Genomic DNA, 19,017 nt, shown 5'->3' on the forward strand with positions numbered 1-19,017 from the left:
CAACCCTAACATCAATTTCCTTCATCTTAACAATGCTTCTGTTACTTAAGATGTTATCATCAAGTATATGCGATTAGTTATCTTGTGTTTTTCACTTGCCACTGAAAGTGTTTCCCCATGTTCAGAGTCCAGGCCTGAATTCTGGGCTTGGGCACTGTCCCTCAGCTCTTCAGCTCAAGGCTAGACTTGAGCCACAGCGCCACTTCCAGCTTTTTCTGCTTATGTGATGCTGAGAAATCGAACCCAGGGCCTCATGCATGTGAGGCAAGCACTCTACCACTGAGCCACCTTCCCAGCCTCTTCCCCATGTTTTAATATCTCCAGTTTTGATATTTGTAAGTATGATGAAGGGCTAAAGTTTTGTGTTTGTTTTTTTTTTGCTGGTGCTGGTGCTTGAACTCAGGGCCTACATGTTCTGAGCCTCTTTGTGTTCAAGGCTAGTGCACTACCACTTGAACCACAGTACCACTTCTGGCTTTTTCTGAATAGTTTATTGGAAATAAGAGTCTCACAGACTTTCCTGATTGGGCTGGTTTCCAACTGTGATCCTCAGATTTTAGCTTCCTGAGTAGCTAGGATTATAGGCATGAGCTACGGGCATCCAGCTGAAGGGCTAAAATTCTTACTATATGAAACCATTTTTTAACGGGGTTGCCTTTTGATGTCTTAATGGACACGTGTGCGTGCACACACAAACACACAATTTTTTGGCAGCACTAAGGTTTGAATTCACGGCCTTGTGCTGGCTTGACTGGAGCTCTACTGCTCTACCACTTGAACCATACCGCCAGACCTGCTTTTTGCTAATTATTTTGGAGATCATCTTAAGGATTGTTCTTCCTAGGCTAGCTTTGAAACTTGATCATTCAGATCTTAGCCTCTTGCGTAACTACTATTACAGGCATCAGCAACTAGCGCCCAGCTCTTCTAGTATCTTCTAATATTTTAATGTTATAGGTGCTTAAAAGTTTGCAGCCTTTTTTTTTTTTTGGTCGTGTAGCTTGAACTCAGGGCCCAGGCGCTCTGCTCAAGGCTAACGCACTACCACTTTGAGCCACAGAGCCACTTTTGTTATTCTGGTGGTTAACTGGAAATAAGAATCTCAAATTTTCCTGCCTGGCTGGCTTTGAACTGAGATCCTCAAATTTTGGCCTCCGGAATAGCTAGGATTACAGGCCTAAGCCACTAGTACCTAGTCATTAGTACAATTTCTTATTATTGCACTAACAAGTCAAAGTGCTTACCTAGGGTGCTCAAAGACCCTGACATCACAAAACAATCTATCTAAAATTTAGTGAATGCTTAATAATATTATCCAGTCACTGCACTAAATTCTTATTTTTTGTTTGTTTGTTGTTGGTTGTGGGGTGAACTCTGGGCCTGGGTAATGTATCTGAGCTTCTTTTGCTCAATGCTAACACTATACTACTTCAGACAAAGCACCACTTCTGACTTTTTTGAGTAGTTTATTGACAATAAGAGTCACACAGACATTTCTGCCTGGGCTGGCTTCAAACCACAATCCTCTGATTTCAGTCAGCCTCCTGAATAGTTAGGATTACAGGCATGAACTATTGGTGCCCGACTTGCACTAAGTTTTTAATAGGCATTATCCCATTCAGTCCCCATTAACAAACTTATGAGGTAGGTGGATTCTATTATTAGTTACATTCTGTAGATAAGGAAACTGCATCTGAGAAATCAAGACGCTTTCCTAAGGCATCAAGGAAATAGCAAGAGTATGGGAAAGAATCTGAATCAGTCTGACCTCACAAATATATACGACTAGAAGGACAAGACAACAATTTTAATAGCAATTATCTATGGGTGATAAAAAATATAGATGATCTGAATATTTTTTTCTGGATTATCTATAACAAACATATTATCTATTTAGAAAGGTTATTAATTTGTCCCCAAGAGTTTATTTTCTATCAAATGACTATTTTTGTTTTGTGCCAGTTCTGGGGTTAGAAGACTTATATTAAAATTCATTTAGTGTGGGACTAGATATATAGCTCAGTAATATCTTGTTACTAACATCCCTGTATCCATCTTCAGAGGGAGATGGATAGAGATAAGGTATTGTACATTGTGCACAAGTGATCAGGCACTGTGCCTGAGCTTTTGTGCTAGAAGTTAATGTTCTATGCTTGAGCTCCCCATCCAGCTTTTTAGTGGTTAATTGGAGACTAGAGATGCACAGACTTTCCTGCCCAGGCTGGCTTTGAACCATGATTCTCAGATCTCAGTCTTCTGAGTAGCTAGGATTATAGGTGTGAGCCATTGGTGCCCAGCTTATATTTATATATATATTTTGTTTGAGACCTGGTCTTGAACTTGTTATCTTTTGGGTCCGGTCGTGGGGTTTGAACTCTGGGCCTGGGTGCTGTCCCTCAGCTCTTCAGCTCAAGGCTAGCACTCTACCACTTGAGCCACAGCCCCACTTCTGGCTTTTTTCTTTTTGCTTATGTGGTGCTGAGGAATCGAAACCAGGGCCTCATGCCCACAAGGCAAGCGCACTACCACTGAGCCACCTTCCCAGCCCCTGAACTTGGTATCTGATGCTGTCACTCACTGGCTGGCATTTTAGACATAAGCCATATCTCCAAACCTTATTTTCAATTTTTTATGTTGAATTTCTACAATATGTATAAAATATGTTCATTTATAAAATGGAATTTTATGACATTATGGAGCAATTGTTTTAAATACTTTTTATCAAATTTCTAACGCTTATTATAAAACATAATCTGATATGCAAAACTACATTGCCTATTATACAAAATGAATGAAAATCTGAGAAAGATGAGATGGAACTATCACATAATTATAGAATAAACAAGTCAACAGTGGGAAAAAAAGCAGTAGAGCAAGTCCCCAATTAAGTAAGAGTAAAGGCAACATGTAAAGTGTTTCTTTCATAAAAGAACAGAAAAACTTCAAAGTAAGGAAAGTTAAGAAAAAAAATATAGGAAAAAGGTTGTAAAGAATTCTTTAGACAGAACTTCTTTCAGTCAGCTACTTTATTAACTGGGAAAATCATAATCTTTCTATATATCAAGTAAAACCACTTACACTAAAATTCATTTAGTGTAGGACTAGAAGTGTAGCTCAGTAACATCCTGTTACTAACATCCTCATACCCATCTTCAGAGGGAAAGAAAGATGAGGAAAATAGAGATAAGTTACTGCACTTGTGCACAGGTGATCAATTTTCTCAGCTAATGTGCTTGGCAAGTTTTCCTAGTCACCTGTAGTACACTGTTAATTACAGGTTATTTTAGGATATCCTACAATGTCTTTTGTGATTTCTAGACTTTTAGAAGGGGTTTTTAACTGCGTGACAAATACTTCTTTCCAGTAGAACTTTTTTTTTTTTGGTTGGTTGTGGGGCTTGAACTCTTCTTGGCTTGGGTGCTGTCCCTGTGCTCTTTAGCTCAAGGCGAGTGCTCTACCACTTGAGCCACATTGCCACTTCCAGTGCTTTATTGGAGATAAGAGTCTCATGGACTTTCCTACCCACGCTAGCTTTGAGCCATGATCCTTAGATCTCAGCCTCCTGAGTAGCTAGGATTACCGGTATGAGCCACTGGAGCCCAGCTCCAGTAGAACTCTTTAAGCATTATAGATATGTATGAAAAACATTTAAATATATTTGACTGATGAAGATCTAGTTTTACCTAAAATTATTTGGTCTATGAAATGACTACCACAACAATTTAGATAGCAAGACAATCTAGGAAAGGCACTCCTTAATTCATTTGCAGTTAAAAATTTATTTATCAGAAGCAACATGTATATATCTTGCTTTAGGATGTCAAACATTCTCCCTACTTCTATTCAACTGGTTTTTACTGATTTTTCCCTGCAGACTATTTTATGTTTCAAAGTTATTAGCTAAGGTCTCCTATTTTTCTCTTCATAACACTTCCTATAATTGTAACTCATTTTTAATTTAATTCTTTAGGAATCTTCCACATCTATGTAAGATCTTTGTTAGAAGAATACAATCTTGGCAAGAGACAAGAAACCTTTGCACATACATCCTTGGCTCAATTTTAGAGAGAACTATTGCTCACTTCACAGATTACAATACCATTTCTTACACAGGTTCCAATAACAATCCTGCTCTGTAAGGAAAAAGAAGTTGAAACAGGAAAAATTTACAATGGTTGAACACAAATTTTTTAATTATTGCATGTTTGCATTTCCATTCTCCCTATCCCTCTTTCCCAAAGAGCTGAGAAACTCCCTATCACTTATGTTTTTTTAAAAAAAGAAAGAAGGGCTGCTAGAGAGGTGCTATTATCAACATAAAAAAAAAAAAAAAGGCTGTGGGTGCCAGTGGCCTACGCCTGTAATCTTTGCTGAGATATGAGGATCACGGTTCAAAGCCTACCCACGCAGTTAAGCCCATGAGACTCTTATCGCCAATAAACCACTCAGAAAACTGGAAGTGGCAATGTGGCTCAAGTGGTAGAGTGCTAGCCTTGAGCTGAAGGACTGTGCCCAAGTCCAGAGTTCAAGCACCAGGACCGGACCAAAAAAAAAAAAAAAGAACTTTTAGCCAGCATGATAGCTCATACTTGGAGGTCAGCCAGGGCAAAAAACCCATCTCAACTTTTATAAACCAATAAAGGTTTTGCGTAAGCCTGCCAGGCAAATATTCAGAAAAGAAAAAAAAAAAAAAAAGGTAAAATGGGCTGGAGGTGTGGCTCAAATGGTAAGAGTACTCTGAATTCAAATCCTAATTACTACCCATACCAAAAGAAACCTATTATGCTGCTTGCCACAAGCAATCTGAAAATATTTAAAACATTCAGCAATACAGGGAATAAGAGCGTAGAAATATGTAAAAAAGTAGACAAAATATACTAAGTATGGTTTCATAAATTTTTTTTTTGGTTGGTCATGGGGCTTGAACTCTGGGCCTGAGCACTGTCCTTCAGCTCTTCAGCTCAAGGCTAGCCCTCTACCACTTGAGCCACAGCGCCACTTCCGGTTTTCTGGTGGTTTATTGGAGATAAGAGTTTCATGGACTTTCCTGCCTGGGCTGGCTTTGAACCATGATCCTCAGATCTCAGCCTCCTGAGTAGCTAGGATTACAGGCTTGAGCGTGAACCATCGGTGCCCAGCTCAGATGTAGCAATTTTAAGACAAAGTAGTTTTCACTTTACAGCAGCTCAAGAAAAAATGTAACAGAAATACATAATAAAAGAAACCTGAACTGAACCCAGTAATACTTCATGCTGCCATTACTAAAACCAAAGGAAGATTAATCAATTGTTAATCAAAGTATACTATTAGACCAATGCCTGACACTAGCACACTAAAGACAGTTAAAGTGCAAAGAAAAAGGTCACCTCTAGTAGTATTCACAAGGTAGAACTCGCGGCTAAAATATGAGAAAAGCTAAATAATAATAATGATAAAAGCAGCACAGAGAGCAGGCTTTAAGGAGTGATGAAGGACAACATAGAAGCCTTGAGGGCAGTACATGAAGCATTCACAGCTGCCTGGAGTGGAATCATTTGCTTCACTGCTTTTAACTGATTACTCTTCCTTTCATTGCACTGTATTTTTAGGGTCTTCTGCATTGCTTGAATTACTTTGTTTTTAAATATCTGGACTGGCAGTGGGTATTTAATATTCGGTAGGAGACTCAAATCTATTAATATGTTCCACTGCTAAAGGACTGCTGATTGAACAGAAAATAGCAGGCCATCTCTCCCTTTAAGAAAGATAGATTTATGGGTTCGGAAGGTGGCTCAGTGGTAGAGCGCTTGCCTTGCATGCATGAGGCCCTGGGTTTGATTCCTCAGCACCACATAAGCAAAAAGAAAAAAGCCGGAAGTGGCGCTGTGGCTCAAGTGGTAGAGCGCTAGCCTTGAGCTGAAGAGCTGAGGGACAGCACCCAGGCCCAGAGTTCAGGCCCCATGACCGGACCGCCCCCCCCCCAAAAAAAAAGATTTAGGGGCTAGGAAGGTGGCTCAGTGGTAGAGCGCTTGCCTTGCATGCATGAGGCCCTGGGTTCGATTTCTCAGCACCACATAAGCAAAAAGAAAAAAAGCCGGAGTGCCGCTGTGACTCAAGTGGTAGAGCGCTAGCCTAGAGCTGAAGAGCTGAGGGACAGCACCCAGGCCCAGAGTTCAGGCTCTTGACCGGACCCCTCCATCCCCCAAGAAAAAGGATAGATTTTAGATATGCAAATGTGTATAAAGTTCTTTTGAGAGCTCAGTCCTTCGGTAACCATGTGTCTGCTACTAGAGAGGCTATATTCCCTTCTCTTGTGACCTCTCTACCTCAACCACTCTGGATTTGGGTGGTTGGTCACTTTGGCTTAGTAACTGAAATCTTGATCAGTAGTTTTCAAATTGTGCTCCAAGGAGATGCTCTGAGGTAGAGGGACTGTTGAGTGGATGGGCAAAGGCTGGCTCTACTAAACACAGATCCACCAGAGCATGCTGTTTTATATACTGGAATTCCCGGTCAGCATTCAGAGGAAGAAACTGTTACTCTTGAAAACCAAATAGTAGGTCTGGATAGTCTGACCTAATAGCTTGTCTGGAAACTATTTCAAAACCACTCAGTGTGTTTTAGGCACTCCCCCTCCCTACTCACCCCCCCCGGCCCACTTCTTTTCTTTTTTCCCCTTAGCGCTAGGGAATTAAACCCAGGGCTTCAAGAAAGCCTAGGGAGAATGCCTAGGGAAGGACTCAATCTCTCAGCTACATCTTCAGCCACCCAAACACTCAATTTTATATTTTTTGAAAGTAGGTATTTGAATGGAACACGTTAAATTTTTACATCTCCTTTTACCCTTACTTTACAGACGCTGAAATAAGTATTTAAGGGTCAATGAGTTATGTCAACTTAATTTAGCCTGAAAACATCGGAGATTTTCCTATTTCCATATATTGATGGTCTATTTTTCACCATATGCCAATCGGACTGGGCATGGCTAACACTACATGTGGACTGGCTCAGGGGGTTAATAGGGCTTTAAAAGAGCGGCTGGACTGACAAGCAAAAAGCATGCGGCCACTAAGGTTTTTAAACCGTAAGGGAAGAGATGTACAGCGTATTTCCTAACGGTAAAGGCTTTCAGTCCAGTAAAGAATTCCATTTCCTTCACTCTGTTGAGGCCAGTCTGATCTTGGCTTTGGGAAAACCTTCGAAGGTCTCTCCCTTAAGTGGAAAGGTAAGGATTCCCCTGAGGCAAGAAGACTCGGGTCTGGTCGCCTCTTCCCTGCTTCGGGAAAATGAAGGCCAGCGAGAAGGCAAGCCTGGGAGTTGTGGAGACCGAGGCGGCAATACTGGGAACGCGGGCCGAACCTGCACCGTCCCTGCGACCCCCGGGCCTGTCAACTCCCCCACCGCACGATTCTTCCGTTTCCACTTACCAGGTGGAAGCTAAGGTCTCCGGCACGGAGTAAGAACCCGAGGTGGATCGGATGGAGCTCCGCTCCTTACAGCCGAGGCTGAGAGGAGGCTGAAACCCTGCGGCCGCAGCCGTCGCCACCGCCTCTGTTACTGGGGGGTCTCGCCTCCATCGCTGGCTGCGAGGTCTCGGAGGGCACGTGACCGGAAGCACCAAGGCGGGCCCGGAGATCACGTGACCGCCGAGCGCGGCCGCCATGACACCTTCCGCTAGTTGCCGCCCTCCCCCACTGGTTCCCGCCTGTTTCGTTTCCTCTCTCGGGTCTTCAGTGGGGAAAGGTCCGGGGATCCGATCTGGCCCATCGTTTCGCCGAGAGCTCCTTCGGCTCAGTTCAGTGGCGTATCTTCGGCCCGTGGATGGCCCCCGGTTGCAGGCCGTAGGGAGCGTAATTGCCACCGCGGCCTGAAGGGGGGGGGGGAGGAGGGACCACGCGCGGGGCGGGGCGTAGCTGGCCACGTGACGAGGAAGTGCCGTTAATAGCGTTGTACTGGCGTCCGTGGCGCTCCTGGATGACGTAGCCAGGGAGGGGCGGAGCAAGCGCGGAGACTGAAGTTTGGGATCCAGTCTGAGAGCCCGGTGAGTGAAGCGGCTCCTAAACCGTGGAGAGGGTGCGACTCCTTGCAGGCTGTCAGCCGCCGGCCTGGGATGGACGGGGTTTTGATGGGACCTCTGGCTGCTGGTTCATGCACCTGGCTTTAAAAACTTGGCTATCTGAGTCCTCTCCTCGTGAAAGCTAAATTCAGTATTACAATTACCGCTGTTGGAAAGGTGGTAGTTTTGCCAATCGAGAAGCTTCGTGTGGCCTTTGGAACTGTATTTTGTTCATCTCGTCTCCAGTGGTTAGTGCAGGCCTTAGAACAACTCAGGTTGTTGAGAGAATGAATGCATGAAGGTGAACCGTTTTTTCCCTGAGATGAAGAGCTCTCTTTATTTTTTCCCCCCCGATCATTATTTCAGAGATCACTTTAGGGAAATAAAATTTCCTAGATTCCTCTTGCATCATTTTGTTCTTTAATAAACAGAACTTTATTTTCCTTTAATACAAAAGTTAAATAGCAAGGGTTTTTTTTTTGTACAGTTGATAAATTAGAAATTTACAGTACAGACATCCATGCAGAATCATTTCGTTCTTTTCTTTGTCTCTGACCTCCCCTTCTCAGGCACTTCTGTATCTGGTTATTGTTAAGTTACCTGCTTCCCTTTCCTTTTTGCTTTAGATAAAAGCAGTCAGTGCTATTTCCCCTAGGAAGTGCCTCCTACTTACTCAGCTTGCTTGCTCAGGGCTGGTGATGTAACTTTTTTTTGGGGGGGGGGTCTGGTCGTGGGGCCCGAACTCTGGGACTGGGCGCTGTCCCTCAGCTCAAGGCAAGCACTCTACCACTGAGCCACCTTCCCAGCCCCACTTTTTTTTTTTAAACCGGTCCTAAGGCTTGAACTCTGGGCCTGGGTGCTGTCCCTGGGCTCCTTTTGCTCGAAACCAGCACTCTACCACTTGAGCCACAGTGCCACTTCCTGTTTAATTTTTTTAGATTTTTTTTTCTGTGATTAGTTGGAGACAAGAGTCTCACAGACTCTCCCTTGGACCACCACTGACCCTCAGATCTCAGCCTCCTCACTAGCTAGGATTACAGGTGTGAGCCACTGGCACCTCACTGTGCTCTGACTCTTGAACTATACCTTCAGCCTATCTTTTTGCTAGTTATTTGGGAGATGGAATCTTGAGAACTTTCTCCCTAGTGCTCACTTTGAACCATGATCCTTCCATGTCAGTCTCCTGAATAGCTGGGATTACAGACATGATCCACCAGCACCAAGTATGGAAGAAGTTTCTTAGATTAAGAATTCTCAAATATTTTAACTGTGTATTTCATTTGTTTTGTGTCTTGGAACACCATTGTCACAGAGGTTATACTAAGGACAATATTATTAGCAGGAAACAGACTGTATTATATGTATACAAGAAAAAATACACAACAAGAGCTGGTCATGCACCTACCTAGCACATATATTATATATGTTTAAAAATATTTATATTTTGTGGCCATCCAGTGATGTGTTCAAATTATATTCTTGCAGGCTTTTTTTCAGGTGAGGAATACTGTGTCTATCACTGAACAACTTTCATCTTCTTGGATAAATGACTTTTGTGCCAGTGATACCAGAATCCTACAGCCATGTTCTTGCAGAGTTTGAGTCATTGGATCCATTACTCTCAGTCCTGCGGCTGGACTCCAGTCGTCTAAAGGTGAACTTATATTAGTTTCATTTTTGTGTTCTTTCTGTTACATTTGCCTCTGCCCTCTAGTCTTTATTTTGTGGATCTTGGTGATCTTACCTGTTTTTGCCATACCTTATGTAGAAGTAGCATATTCTTTCTTAATTTATTATTTTTTGAGCTGTCATTTGAATTATTTCCTAGCCATGATACTGATTATTTAATTTTTCTCCTTGTCAGTAATCTTGCTGTCTTCCTTCAGAAAGCAATATATAGTACTGAAGTTAAAATAGTGTAAATGGGTATGTGTCATGACACTTTGAAAAACATGACCTACTGCAGTTATTCCAAACCAGGGAGTTTGATACAACCCTGTTTTAGGGGGCAAATATGAACTCTGGGAAGCACATGCTTTCTGGATTCTTTTGATTAAATCTAGGAATAATGTGGTGGAGAACAAAGTAATACAGTAAAATGGTCAGCGATTTTTTTGTTTGTTTGTTTTTGTTGGTTGTGAGGCCTGAACTCTGGGCCTGGGTGCTGTCCCTCAGCTCTTCAGCTCAAGGCTAGCACTCTACCACTTGAGCCACAGCGCCACTTCCAACTTTTTCTGCTTGTGTGGTGCTGAGGAATCGAACCCAAGGCCTCCTGCATGCAATGCAAGCACTCTACCAGTGAGCCACCTTCCCAGCCCATGGTCAGCAGTTTTGAGGATTGATAATTTAGAAATATTTTTAAGCTACAAGATTTTGGTACTCTCTTTAGAGATTAGTGAGCTTGTTGGGCTTAGTGATGGTAGTCTAATGTCAGTATGCAGGCTCTCCATCTTTCCTGTTCTACTACATCCATTTATTTTAGTCACAGTTGTAATACATGTATCCTGGCTCCTGTACAAATATCTCCATTAGCTTCCTCAGCAAGATTGAGAGGGCCTACCAGATACTATATTGAAAATGAACAACTTGTGGGTGGGGACTGGAGGGAAAAACTGGAGAGAGTGAGGGAAGGGTTAACATTGTCCAAAAAGAAATGTACTCATTACCTGACTTATGTAACTGTGACCCCCTCTGTACATCATATTTATAATAACAATTAAAAAATAAAGCATTCAATTAGAAAAAAAGAATGAAAGGGCCAAAGAAAAAGTTTTCTTCAGATTGCCTTTCATGTGGAAGTTAGAGCTTCCTAAGAAGCCCTCATCAGGCTGGGACTGAATCACATGGCTACTCCTGGCTGTAGGGGAAACTGAGAAAGTGAACATGTAGGTTTTTCCTTTTCTGTGGTAGAAAGTAACAAAGTTGAAGGGTATTGACAATGGTTCTTAGCCAACCAACCACACTTTTGTGGCAAGGAATTTGATACAACATAGCAACCACTTTGTCTGGTCTATCAAGAGAGAAATCAGCAGGCTGAGGGTATGGATGGAGACATGGTAGCCCAGCAGACCTGCATCTGTGTCTTCTGAGGTCTAAGGGGTATGGTTGTTTTGTGGTGATTGTATAGACTAAATGATTAATGTGGTTACATGATCCCCTGATAACTTTATTGGTTTTCCCCTGTTGCGGACTGCATTGGAATGACCTAGCTAGATTACACAAAATATGAATGGTCTAATAACAGAAAAATTACTTACGCAATTGAGCCTAGTCAGCCTTTTTAAAAGTTTAGAAACAGAATGTTCTTTGTTTGATATTTTTCAGAATGTTAGAATTAGAGGATGAATGCCATTATATTGTATCCATCTCAGCAGGGAGTGGAATGGGGAAAGAAGGAAACAGCACAGATCCTCTAGATTTATTGCCAGGAGACTATGTTTTTGGTTACATGCTTAATTATCTCACCTGTGCCTCCACATGTTTTTAGTGCACAAGCATAGCTGTGTCTCGGAAATGGTTGGCATTGGGCAGTTCAGGAGGAGGACTCAATCTCATTCAGAAAGAAGGCTGGAAGCACAGACTTTTTCTTTCACACAGGGTAAGACCAAGGGCAACCCTGTCATCTATCATGAGGAGTATCTTTCATAAATGTGAATTTCTCCACTATAATGAATCATTTTGGATAAGAGAAGAATGTAAAATTAGAGATTTAAAAAAATGTTTTTCCCTTGGTGCTTTAGGAAGGTGCAATAGCTCAGATTGCATGCTGTTCACATGATGATGATTATGTTGCTGTAGCTACCAGGTAAGAAGCTGTTTTAAAAGTATCTGGTCTTTCCAAATGCATTTTAAATCAACAAGTGTGTTTGTTAGGGTCAGTAACCATTTCAGTTTGCCCGAACTGTTCCCGTGTTAGCATTGAACTATCTGTGTGTTGGGAAACCTTTCAGTACCTATTTATCCACGTGGACATTTGATCAACCTAATGTTTGTGAAACATGTTAATTAAGGTGACAATACTCTAAAGGCCTTAAAAAAGGGAACAGATAATTTAGAACACTTAAGTCCTATTTCACTGTTTTGTTGACTAAAACAAGGAAGTGAAGTCCTTGACTTTTTGCTTCCTTTTTCCTGAAGAACAGGAGTTACTGTCATTGATGTTGTAATGCCATAAAATTGTATATTTACCACTGCCAAAAATTTGTTTCTTGTGAACTTAATTTTTCAGTCAAGGTCTTGTAGTTGTTTGGGAATTAAATCAAGAGCGTCGTGGAAAACCAGAACGAATTTATGTGTCTTCAGAACACAAAGGCCGAAAAGTTACAGCACTCTGTTGGGATACAGCTATTCTTAGAGTTTTTGTAGGTGATCATTCGGGAAAAGTTTCTGCCATCAAACTCAACACTTCTAAACAAGCAAAGGTGAGGATCCACTCTAGCTTTCTATGTATGTGCTGAGCAAAAAACATGTTCTTACGGAACTTTAAGTTATATACACAATTTCATCAACTATTCCTTGGAAGAGATCTAAAGCTCAGATGTAGATTTTTTGAGTTGTAGTACTTGCAGTAGCCTATTTTAACCACTTTCTTTGTCTTTTTTTTTTTTCTTTTCAGTAGTAGGGCTTAAAAAACTGAGGGCCTCATATATTAAGCTGATGCTCTGCAGCTGAGCAATGCTTTTAGCCCTGGTAGCCTATTTTAGTTTGCTATTTTTGTATAATGGTTTCAATAATTTGCTTATAATCTATTCCATTACTCCTTAATTTGTTTTTATGGCTCATTTAAATAAAGTATTTTTTAACACTGAGCTATTAACAAGTAAAAGATGTCCATTTATTGGTTTGTGGATCAAATGTTAAATATAGAAATGGCACCAGTTGCTCATGCTCATGGCCCCTGTGTAAAGTAACTTATGGGTATAGGATTATTTTTTCTCAAGATGGCTTCCTGCTACACTTACTCAGACATTCAGGTTACAGATCAACTACATGTGATCCTGCTCCCCTAAGGCCATTGTAGCAGAAGTGAAGAGGTAGTGGTGTGTGTATGTGTGTGTGTACAAGTGTGCACACACACACACACACACAAAAGCACCAGTATTGCACTGTCCCTGAGCTTATTTGCTCAAGGCTAGTTTCTAACACTTGCTTTTTGGTGGCTAATTGGAGATAAAAGTCTCATGGACTTTACTGCCCTGGCTGGCTTTGAACCACCATCCTCAGATCAGGAGGCTGAGTAGCTAAGACTATGCCATGAGTCACTGGTACCTGGCAGGAATTTGTCTCATATTGTATTCCTATGTAGAATCATGGCAGAAGAAGCATTCTAGCTACTATTTGACTAAATTCTGCCTTAATAAATACATCAGAGCCGGGCACCAGTGGCTCACGCCTGTAATCCTAGCTACTCAGGAGGCTGAGATCTGAAGATCATGGTTCAAAGCCAGCCCGGGCAGGAAACTCCGTGAAACTCTTATCTCCAATAAACCATCAGAAAACCGGAAGTGAAACTTATCTCCAATAAACCCGTCAGGAAACAGCAAGTGGCGCTGTAGCTCAAGTGGTAGAGCCTTATCCTTGAGTTGAAGAGCTGAGGGACAGCGCCCAGGCCCAGAGTTCAAGCCCCACGACCAACAAAAATAAATAAATAAAATAAATACATCAGACTATTCTTCTAGCTTTGACCATCAGAATCTATCAGAGTTGTCATTTGATTCCTAATATATTTTCAAATCCTACACATTGTCTAGAATTAATTTGTATTTTTTCCAAAGGGAGTTGAATTTGTCAGTTCGTGAAAAATTCCCTCATGTTTCAGACTAGGTTTATCTTTTATATTTCCTCCTGTAAAATTAGGTAGTTACAAACAGAGCCTTAAATTTTTCTTTAATTATGTATCACATTATTTCACAACCTTTTTTTAAATTTTTATTTAAAATCTTTTTTCTATAGTAAAGATACTGTACAGAGAGGTTACAGTAATGAGTACATTTCCTGTGGATCATTGTTACCCTCTTCTTTGTTTTTCCCCTACCATCCCTTCCATCCCCAACTCCCCTACTCTTCCCCCCTCCCAAATTGTAAAGTTTGTCTTCAACATAGTGTCTTGTACATCTCATTGCTACAATGTGTCAACCTGTATCCTTTTTCCAGCATTCTGTTATTTCACTTCCCCTTCCCAAATTAGAAACATCACAAACCTTTTAAGTAAAGCTTCCCATAATTTTGAAGGAAAAAAATTAAATTTTGATTTATTTTAAAATTTTATTTTAAAAGTTAATTCTATTTAAAAGGTGAGTAGGAGGAGATTATGTGTAGATGAAGTAAACATTTTCTTCTCTTGTCATTTTTAGGCTGCTGCAGCATTTGTGATGTTTCCTGTTCAGACTATAACAACAGTTGACTCCTGTGTTGTACAATTAGATTATTTGGATGGGAGACTGCTTGTGTCTTCACTTACTCGATCCTTCTTGTGTGACACTGAGAGGTATACTGACCAACCATGAGTCATCAGATATGTAAAATTTTAGTGTCTTTGAAATTAACCCACACTCTCCCAATTAATTATACAGATAATAATAAGGAACCAGTTAATTACAAGCTGACAGAAGTAGAGAGCAAGTAGAAGAAATTGAAATTGTTCAGTGGATAACTAAGACATGAATTTAATGAACCCTATCATGAGGCTTATTGTAAGTGTCAGGAAAGAAGGCCAAAGGCTTGTTTTAATATAGGGAATCACAAAGGCTTCCTAGATTTTTATTGTTGTTATTTTTAAAAATTACTGTGTATTTAATAGAATTGTACTAAGGGTAAATTAGATGAAGAATTATTCAGAACTTAGTGAATCTTATAGATATTTCACCAAAATCTCAAGGGTAGAACAACAGCTACAATGAGTGGCAGGGGAATACTTAGAGGTAGTTATGAAGTGTCAAAACAGAATAGGAAACAACTTGAAATGAGTATACTGTAACACTGTGTCAATGTTCCTCAGCTGTTTTCATTACCTCGAAATTTTTACTGGACATTTTTTTCCCTCCACTGGCTCTGGCTAGTTTAGTTCTCAGGATAATCCCATCTTGAAAACATGTGAGAGAAATTTTTGAGCATACACAAAACAAAGGAGAATTGTATAATGAACCCCCATGTATACATTTCACAGAGTTTTGGCTAGGTGTGTTGCAGAAAGAGAAGGTCTCTCCTTTTTTGTCACTCATGGGGCTTTCACTAAAGGCCCAGGAACTGTCCAGAGCTTTTTCACTCAAGGCTAATGTTTTACCACTTTGAGCCACAGCACTACTTCCAGTATTCTGGTGGTTAATTGGAGGTAAGAGTCTCACAGACTTTCCTGCCCAGGCCAGCTTTGAACCATGATCCTCAAGTGTTAGCCACCTGAGTAGTTAGGATTACAGGTGTGAGCCACCGGTGCCTGGTTAAGAAAGAGTCTTTTTCTGTTAGCTAGAATTCAACTTGAGGGATCATAGAAAGCACATGAATTAAAATTTTCTTTGAAAATGTAGAAAGTAAGTTTAATGAGATACACAAATAAGAATGAGTTGACTATATTCTTCAGCAACATTCATAGAATTGAAGTTTTAAGCCAGTCTGGGCAGGAAGGATCTGTGAGAGTCCCAGGATAAAGCAAGACTGGAGGTGTGGCTCAAATGATAGATCACTAGCCAATCAAGCAAGTCCAGCAAGTGTGGAATCCTGAGTTCAAGTTTCAGTACTGTCAGAAAAAACCCAAAACAGCCGGGGTACCGGTGGCTCATACCTGTAATCCTAGCTACTCAGGAGGCTGAGATCTGAGGATCACAGTTCAAAGCCAGCCTGGGCAAGGAAAGTCTGCGAGACTCTTATCTCCAATAAACCACTAGAAAACCAGAAGTGGTGCTGTGGCTCAAGCGGTAGAGCGCTCGCCTTGAGTTGAAGAGCTGAGGGATAGCGCCCAAGCCCAGAGTTCAAACCCCACGACCGACCAAAAAACCCAAAAAACAACCCCCCCCCCCCCAAAAGGCATATAATTCAGTATGTTGGAGTCAATCACGTTTCTCAATAAGAATGATGGAGGCAAGTCATGAAGAGTACAGAAGTGTTTAGGGTGGCTGGGAAGGTGGCTCAGTGGTAGAGCACTTGCCTTGCATGCATGAGGCCCTGAGTTCGATTCCTTAGCACCACATATGCAAAAAGAAAAAAGCCGGAAGTGGCGCTGTGGCTCAAGTGGTAGAGCGCTAGCCTTGAGCTGAAGAGCTGAGGGACAGCGTCCAGGCCCAGAGTTCAGGCCCCACGACCGGATTCCCCCCTCCCCCCCCCCCAAAAAAAGACATGTTTAGGAACAGGCAACTAATTTTCAGTTCCTGTATTCTCAGGAACATATCTAACTTATATAATCCTAAAGGAACAGAATGCTCTAAGGTACAGTTTCAGAAGGACCTGGAATTTTGAAGAATGTGAGGAGTTTACTGGGTGTTTGCACTGAGTGCGTGGCTTGGAGACAGCGTTGGAGAAACAGATTAATAGCTTCCATAGAAAGCCCAAAGAATAATGTGTACTGTTCAAAATGACTTGGGAGCCAGGTGCTGGTGGCTCATGCCTGTAATTCTAGCTACTCTGGAGTCTGAGATCTGAGTATCAAGATTCAAAGCCAGCCTGGACAGGAAAGTCTGTGAGACTTTTATCTCCAATACATCACTTAGAAAACTGGAAGTGGCACTGTGGCGCAAGTGATAGAGCACTAGCCTTGAGCTGAAGAGCTCAGGGACAGCGCGCAGGCCCAGAGCTCAAGCCCCATGACCAACAAAAATTAAAAAAAATAAGATCTAATTTTAAAAAATGACTTTGGAAAGCAACTAGTAGTATGAAGTGGTTTGGTAGCACCTCTTAAATCTGAAATAGGCCTTCCCATTAATTCTGAGCCTCTAATGCTGTGGATAAAAATATTCTTGAGTACTATATAGTGAAGAGATTTACTTCCTGTCACAGAAATAGTGACAAATCACAGTCAGCAGCTTCAGTTATTTAGTGTATTACTAAATTATTTAGTATATTACTAAATTTAGTATATTACTATTTAGTATATTACCAAGGAAGAGAACATTTCAGATGGTATTATCATAGCTATGCTGATTTATAGGCTTATTGATTTTTATACTTTGTCAATAATTATACTTCCTTTTTTATCCTCTGGATATTAGAGAAAAGTTTTGGAGAATTGGAAACAAGGAAAGAGATGGGGAATATGGAGCTTGTTTCTTTCCTGGAAGATGTTCTGGTAACCAGCAACCTCTGATATATTGTGCTCGTCCTGGCTCTAGGATGTGGGAAGTGAACTTTGATGGGGATGTTATCAGTACCCATCAGTTCAAGAAACTCCTCTCATTGCCACCTCTCCCTGTGATTACTCCAAGGTAGTGATCTACATGGCTTGTTGGGAGTATTTGAGAACTTTGTATGGAGGGGTTAAGTTAAAGTCTCTTATATTCTGTATGTGTTAAAGATTTTACTATGCCTTGTAAGAGTAGATTTTATTTTTTTGGTGGGGATGTGGGTGCTGAGGTTGAACTCAGGGCTTTGAATTTGCTGTGCTGACACTTTGTTACTTGAAACATACCTCCAACCCAGCTTTTAGCTGGTGATTTTGGAGATAGGGTCTAATGAACTTTTTTGCCCAGGCTCCCCTCAAACCATAATTCTCCAGATCTCAGCTTCCTGAGAAGTTAGGCAGGAGCTACCAATGCCCAACTTAGAATTTTTATCCAAAACTACAGTGAATCCCCCAAAAGTCAATTATCTTTTTGTTGTTATTATTGTTGTTGTTTGTAAGGCTTGAACTCTGGAACTGGGCACTGTCCCTGAGCTCTTCAGCTCAAGGCTAGTATTCTACCACTTGAGCCATAGCACCACTTTGAGTTTTCTGGTGGTTAATTGGAAATAAGAGTCTCACAGAAGCCGGGTGCTGGTGGCTCATGCCTGTAATCCTAGCTACTCAGGAGGCTGAGATCTGAGGATCGTGGTTCAAAGCCGGCCCAGGCAAGGAAAGTCCGTGAGACTTTTATCTCCAATTAACCACCGGAATGCTGGAGTGGTGCTGTGGCTCAAGTGGTAGAGCGTTAGCCTTGAACTGAAGAGTTGAGGGACAGTACCCAGGCCCAGAGTTCAAGACCCATGACTGACAAAAAAAAAAAGTCTCACGGACTTTTCTGTCTGGGCTGGCTTTGAACCATGATCCTCAGATCTCAGCCTCCTGAGTACCTAGGATTGTAGGAGTGAGCCACCAGCACCCGGCTCAATTATTTTTCTTATGCTTAAAGTGAATTTAATCAGGACAGATGCAGTTAGGCTCTTGAATTTGCTTTGGAGGCGAACTTGTCATTTATTGGGAAATGTATAATTTTATATTGTGATTAAATCATTAGAGATCTGTTTATCTTCTAGATCAGAACCTCAGTATGATCATATGGTTGGATCCACCCAGTCTTTGTCATTCCCTAAACTCTTGCATTTTAGGTAAGTTTCTCCTGTGGGTTTTTTTTTCTCTTGGTCAGAGGCCTTCTAAGTGAGTGCTGTATATAATTACACTCCAGCCAGTTACTTTAAATTTTTCCTTTTTTTTTTTTTTGGTGATGCTGGGATTCAAGCCCATTTTCAGCAAGGGCTATACCACTGAGCCATGCTCCAAATCCACCCTACTTCCCCTCATCTGTGTTTTTTGGTTTTTGTTGAGACAGGGTCTCACTATGTTGTCCACTGTGTTGCTGTCTTCAAACTCCTGCAATCAAGCAGTCCTTCCACCATAGCCTATCAAATATCTGGAATTTTAGACACATGACACCATACCCAGGCCCCATTGACTTTTTTCCTTGCTTTTGAGACAGGGTCTTCATCTGTAGCCCAGGCTTGCTTAAAACTCACATTCCTCATGTCCCTGTCTCCTGAGTGCTGGTATCATAGGCATGAACCTGTTTAGCTTTTTTCTAAAT

The 19,017-nt window shown here is 41.4% G+C and overlaps 2 protein-coding genes across 5 annotated transcripts in view; one reads left to right on the forward strand and one right to left on the reverse strand.

Annotated features, from left to right (window-relative positions):
• Positions 1 to 7,579, reverse strand: part of Gtf2h1 (general transcription factor IIH subunit 1) — a 38,353-nt gene extending 30,774 nt beyond the window's left edge. The window contains exon 1 of the mRNA XM_042691316.1: positions 7,407 to 7,579. The gene's annotated coding sequence lies outside the window, so the exon portion shown is untranslated. The remainder of the gene's footprint in view (positions 1 to 7,406) is intronic.
• A 357-nt stretch (positions 7,580 to 7,936) lies between these two features.
• The window catches only part of Hps5 (HPS5 biogenesis of lysosomal organelles complex 2 subunit 2), a 34,121-nt gene continuing 23,040 nt past the window's right edge, over positions 7,937 to 19,017 (forward strand). The window contains exons 1-8 of one of the 4 annotated variants that reach the window (XM_042691312.1): positions 7,937 to 8,020; positions 9,521 to 9,689; positions 11,523 to 11,633; positions 11,776 to 11,840; positions 12,264 to 12,456; positions 14,389 to 14,522; positions 17,233 to 17,445; positions 18,473 to 18,544. In XM_042691312.1, coding sequence (XP_042547246.1) covers positions 9,582 to 9,689; positions 11,523 to 11,633; positions 11,776 to 11,840; positions 12,264 to 12,456; positions 14,389 to 14,522; positions 17,233 to 17,445; positions 18,473 to 18,544 — 896 coding nt within the window. In that variant the 5' untranslated portion in view covers positions 7,937 to 8,020; positions 9,521 to 9,581. Of the gene's footprint in view, positions 8,021 to 8,101; positions 8,124 to 9,520; positions 9,690 to 11,522; positions 11,634 to 11,775; positions 11,841 to 12,263; positions 12,457 to 14,388; positions 14,523 to 17,232; positions 17,446 to 18,472; positions 18,545 to 19,017 lie in introns of those variants that run through there. The other 3 variants (XM_042691313.1, XM_042691314.1, XM_042691315.1) reach the window with 3 other exon arrangements.

The sequence above is a fragment of the Dipodomys spectabilis genome, unplaced genomic scaffold (assembly GCF_019054845.1).
Source record: "Dipodomys spectabilis isolate Male_0828 unplaced genomic scaffold, ASM1905484v1 ptg000145l, whole genome shotgun sequence".
NCBI classification, from domain to species: Eukaryota; Metazoa; Chordata; class Mammalia; order Rodentia; family Heteromyidae; genus Dipodomys; species Dipodomys spectabilis.